We start from the raw sequence: 5,718 nt of genomic DNA on the forward strand, positions 1-5,718 counted from the left end.
TCCAACTTCCAGAGTGCTAGAATCTGCTAAGGAATATTGATAAAGAATGCAAAAACTCCTGAGTGCAATATAAAAAGACAGTTCAAAATACTGGCATTAGCACAATTTTATTTAATAAGGGCACTATAAAGCGAGGATGGAGTTTTGAGAGTTTTTTCCTGTCTATGTATTTTTGTTTCTGTTAACAATGAAGCATGGTATTAGAAAAGGACGAGAGAGGGCAGCAAGGTGATGACACATTTTGCTTAATGATTCTCATCTCTCCCATCCACTTCCCCCCAAATTGCTCAAAGAATGAATTCTTCTTGAGAGTCCCCTTGTCAAACAGTAGCATGAAATCATCTTTCTTTTGATTTAATTTACTCACAAAACCCAGCCTTAACTGGTAAATCTATTAATTATCTATGAGGACATTGAGTCTATTAGTATAAAATACAAAAAAGTTAATATTTTCATGTCTTCCAAACTGGCTCCTTTTCACTAGTGAAGTTTGGTCATTTTCACTAGCAAAAGCTAGCAAATTATATAGAAATGCATTCAAGCTAGTAAATTATATAGAAATGCATTCAATTTTAATGCATGGGCTATAGTGATAGTGAAAAAGATGTCAGATATCAAGCCCAACATTGCAATTAAGTCAGATATCACATACTTTGTAGAAAACATAGTATGGCACAAGACATTTTCCAGGAAATTGTGGGAAAAAATTGCGCGAGGTAAAGGATATGCTTGTCAGACTGATGAATGCAGAGTTGTTTCCAACTATCCCAAGTTAATAATTTATGTCCAATACTATAACATCATAGAGGCATCTGAGGCTTGACATAAAAACAAATAGAATAAAAAAACCTAAATACCGAGTAAGTACTACATCTGAGGTATGCATTGATAACCAGACTTGGTTTCTGAAAAATATTGAATAATGTTTGAAAAAGGCTCAAAGGATCTTGTATGGAAAAATATTTGTTCCACGTAAATAGATTTAGTAACATCAAAGGTTATTTCCTTTGAAATCTAAAATGAATTTGTCTTTTAACAATTTTCTTTTTTCACTGACAAGGATTTTATTGGCAAAGATCGTCAATAAGATTAGTTTATATGTGAATACGGAGTAAAAGTAGGCTCAGGGGAGCCTCCGTGTGCCTCGCATTGTGCCTGTGCTGACTTGTAGATTTCCTGAAATCCACCATCAGGATATGTGTGAGCTTAACTCTGAGTTCCTTCTCCCTACCTGGTGACACAATGTACACTTCTGTTGCACCTGCTGCTCCTCCTTTGGGATTTCTGTCATTTCCTTTTCCTTGTGGCTACTGGCATGTTCCTCTTTCAGTTGGTTCTTCTTCTGCCAGTTCTGGGGTGACATGGTGGAGTGGAATTGGGTCAGTACCAGGAAGCCTTATAAATACCGCCCCCCCCCACACACACACATACTAAGATAGACCTCCATACCCCCTGCTGCAACAGACTTGAGCCCTGGTCCTCAGGTCTGCTGTATTTCCTTCTGTAACTAGCATTAGCCTGCCTGCAGCTCCAAACCCACCCACTCCACAAGTCCTCTGAGTTGGATTCCCTTTTTTATCCCCTAAACTCCACACTTGTCAGAAATAGCTGGGCCTAAGTCATATTCCTAAATTGAATAAACAAGAACACTCCCCCTCCCAGCTCTAGAATCCTTCCTTGGATTTCAAATTCCTCTGGGAAAACTGAGCTCTCACTAAGCAGACCGAGTGCGCCAGCACACACACCTCTTGTGCTCTAGTTGTTTTCCCGTGATGATAAAGCCAGTGTGCCAGGTATTCTATTGGGTCGCTGGGCTGAACCTTCGCCACCTCTGCCAGGGCCTGGGCCAGGCAATTTCCAAAGCACTTCTTCAGGTACTCAGTTTCCATCCTTGGCCCTGGGAAACGTCAAAACAAGAGTCATACTATTTTACAAACTTAATCTAATTGTAAAAACAGACATATTCTAACCAACTTAAATTTATTTCAAGACATAAATTTCAGGGTTCTTCCCAAAAGAATCAATGAATACATACTTGCCAATAGCTCTTGGCTATTCAAATGGACTTATTTCTAGAGCTCTCCAGTTGTACTAGTCAGACAATAGGTCCTAGGGGTTATCAGGCCAGAGAGAAGCTTGATCCATTGGTAGTTAAAGGTGGCTAAGAGCTTGTTACTAACAAACATATTCCACCCTTGAGTAGGAAGGAAATAACTGAGCTGGCAAGGGCTCTGAGCACCCAGCAAGCTGTGCTATTGTGAGGTTAGAAGGTACAGTCAGAGCCACCTATGACATAGAATAGACTCATTTATTTAACAAAAAAACACAGAAAAGCCCTGGGGAGGAGAAAGAAGGAAACTGCTGGTGCTGCAGCTATGGTCAGAGGATTTGCTAGCACTGACATAATATTCCACTCCTTATTACTTAAGCAAGAAACCACTTTATGTTGGGTTGATGCTCCTGGATTTGCTATTAGTTAGATTTCTAGAGCTGGAGGCGATGAAGCCTGATCGTAAGTTAGGAGTGGCAGTGAATCATACCTGTAGGCATGCAGATGCCAGGATCACACTGACTGAGTTCCAGTCCTGGTTCTGCCACTGACTAGCTGTGTGATCTTTAGCAAATCACTCAATCTCTCTGAGCCTCAGTTCCCTCATCTGTAGAAAAAAAAAAAACACACCTCATAATAATTGAATTAGAAGAGATAATAAATACATATAAGACGCTTAGCCTGGCACACAGTAAATGTTTAATAAATATTTGCTATTAGGGTAGAATATTGCCATGAAATGGCCTACCACACAGCTCACCCCTGACTGACTCCATATGGCTGAAGTTTACACGTTTTAAATCCAAAATCCCAGTGAATAATAAAGGTTTAGAATCCACCCTTTGTTGCAGGAAGACAGGCCCAATGGAGAGAAAGAGCACCCAAACACCATATTTATAAGAGGAAGGGTTTTTATTTCAGCCAGCAGAGCAAACCGCAGGCATAGAAGAATTCAAAATGGCCATGATCCCCATCTGGCTCAGTCTTTCTCTTTTTATCTCTGGTCAAAAAATTCCAGCCCACAAGTACCTTTCTCACTGGTTGGTTTGAATCAAGCTGGAGAAGTGGGATCTGGCTTTTGCAGAATCGTGGGCTTTCACCAAAGCAGAAACAAGTGTCAGCCTCCAAGTCCCAGGAAGTTAAGTTTTTGCAAATTCCTAAGAGCTGAGCCAGTGTGGGAAGGATATTGAAGGTGTATCATTGGGGTCTCCTTCAGAAGACCTCTGTTCTCCTAAACCTCGCCCTTCCCAGGTATCCTCTCTCAACTTAACATTTTCTGGATTTTTTTCCAATTTGTCTTCCCACTCCACTTTTCAGTTTAAGGAAGGAAAAATACTCAGGTGGGGGATGGTGGCTCATGCCCGTAATCCTAACACTGGGAGGTTGAGATGGGTGGATTGCATGAGGTCAGGAGTTTGAGACCAACCTGAGCAACAAGAAGACCCCATCTCTACTAAGAATAGAAAAACTAGCCAGGCATTGTGGTAGTACCTGTAGTCTCACCTACTCAGGAGGCTGAGGCAAGGGGATCACTTGAGCTCAGGAGTTGGAGGTTGCTGTCAGCTATGATACCACAGCGCTCTACCATGGGTGACAAAGAGAGACTCTGTCTCAAAAATAAATAAATAAAAATAAATATTAAAAAAGGAGGGAAAAACCAGTAGACAGATAGATATAGACATAGAAAAAAATAGACTTCATAGCTCTCTCCACCACTGAAGCAAAAATACTTCAGTAGCAACAATGAGCATGCTAAGCATGAAGTTGTTGTTATTGTTTTTTTTTTTTTAAGAGACAATGTCTCACTTTATCGCCCTTGGTAGAGTGCTGTGGTGTCATAGCTCACAGCAACCTCCAACTCCTGGGCTTAGGCGATTCTCTAGGCTCAGCCTCCTGAGTAGCTGGGACTACAGGTGCCAGCCACAACGCCAGCTATCTTTTGTTGCAGTTTTGCTAGAGCTGGGTTTGAACCCGCCATCCTCGGTATATGGGGTCAGTGCCCTACCTACCGAGCCACAGGCACTGGCTGTGAAGTTGTTTTTTTAGTAGTCTTTATCACTTACAAGGAATCAGGGCTCCTTGGAGAAATGACTGACACTAAGGCAAGGGCAGGAGAGGTCTAATGAGACTGCAACCTTTTGTTGTGCTAGAAAGTGAGAAAATTCTAAAAATTAAAATGGTTGTGGACATAGGAGCCAGCTTGAAGGGGCTCCCTCTAGCCAATACTGGGGCAATGCCTGTAATGGACATTTATTCATGGAATAAGAATCCATGAGTCCATATGAGACTAAACAAGTAGATGAATGTAATGAATGGAAGAGAAAGCAAAGTTCTTTCTGAAAGTAGAATGCCAATTAGTAAATGTGAAAAGAACCAGGGAGTTTTAAAAAAATCACCCTTATAGAATATCTGAGTCAATCCAGACCATGAATGAGTGGGAAAACTGGCTGAATATCTGACAAGGAATTGAATGTTTACATAGTCTCAAAATTTCTTCTCCCAAATTTTGTATTAATTCTAAAGAGAAATATAGATGATAGATGACACCAGTAGAATCCTATCCTTGGGACTTGAAATGCCAACTCTTAGGTCCCACCTCAGACCTACAGATTCAGAATCTGCATTTTAACAAAACCTCCAAGAGGGCGCTGCCTGTGGCTCAAAGGAGTAGGGCGCCGGCCCCATATACTGTAGGTGGTGGGTTCAAACCCAGCCCTGGCCAAAAAACTGAAAAAAAACAAAAACAAAAAAACAAACCACCCCCTCCCAATCCTCAAGTGATGTGTAGTTACAGATATATTTCACCTTTATCGCTATAGCAATGTCCTCCCCAGAAGGCAGAAACCCGAATCACCGATTCTGCATTTCAGAAGGCCTCTCCATTCCCTGGCCATTGGGTGGTTGCCCCACTGCTTAGGTATTAGGATAAGGTGATCAGACGTCCTGCTTTTGGCAGGACAGTCCTGATTTTTAACAATTTGTCCCGCGTCCTGCGTCCAAGCCCCTATTTTTGGAAAGAATGCACAACAAGCTAGGGAACGGTGGGAGAACGGGAAGGGAATATATGGTATTCAGCTGCCATATGGCTATTTGGATATGAGTTTTATATTATTTTTGTTAATTTATAATGTCAAACTTTAATAATAACAAATAATTATTGAGAACTAATTATCGAGAACTGCTTATCAAAGTTCACATTGTTGATCAGTTGTTAGAATTCGATCACCATTGTTTGGACTTAATGCACAATGGCATTTTTTGGCATTGGCAATGACAAAAACATTTTGTAACTGTCTCTCAGATGATACACATTGTACTGCATGCTAGTGCTAGTTAAACAAGTGATGTCAACACATCAGCTATTCAGATAATTTAGTTAAGTTATTTATTTATTTATTTCATGAATTTAGCAGATAGCACTCGTATTATTTATATTTCATAGTGGAGGCAAAAAGTCTAGCACTGGCCTTGAGGTATACAACTTATGAGGTATCATTACTAAAAAAATATATTGATAAGGAAAAGGTTAAATCTTGGGCATCAGCAAAAAATCACAATAGAGAACAAATGGTTAGAAATATTTCATCATTTTGAAACAAACCATGTTCCATACAATAATGCACTAAAAATTGTGGGATATGCACTGTACTTACCAGGAACTAATGCTG

General features: G+C 40.4%; 1 protein-coding gene across 1 annotated transcript in view; it reads right to left on the reverse strand.

Moving 5' to 3' along the window:
• DYDC2 (DPY30 domain containing 2) overlaps positions 1-1,889 on the reverse strand; it is a 4,782-nt gene extending 2,893 nt beyond the window's left edge. Inside the window, exons 1-2 of the mRNA XM_003783735.3 lie at positions 1,746-1,889; positions 1,232-1,351 (exon numbers count right to left, since the gene is read on the reverse strand). Coding sequence (XP_003783783.2) covers positions 1,232-1,351; positions 1,746-1,889 — 264 coding nt within the window. The remainder of the gene's footprint in view (positions 1-1,231; positions 1,352-1,745) is intronic.
• Positions 1,890-5,718: the final 3,829 nt, after the last annotated feature.

Source organism: Otolemur garnettii, unplaced genomic scaffold (assembly GCF_000181295.1).
Source record: "Otolemur garnettii isolate 467f Iridium unplaced genomic scaffold, OtoGar3 scaffold00008, whole genome shotgun sequence".
NCBI lineage: Eukaryota > Metazoa > Chordata > Mammalia > Primates > Galagidae > Otolemur > Otolemur garnettii.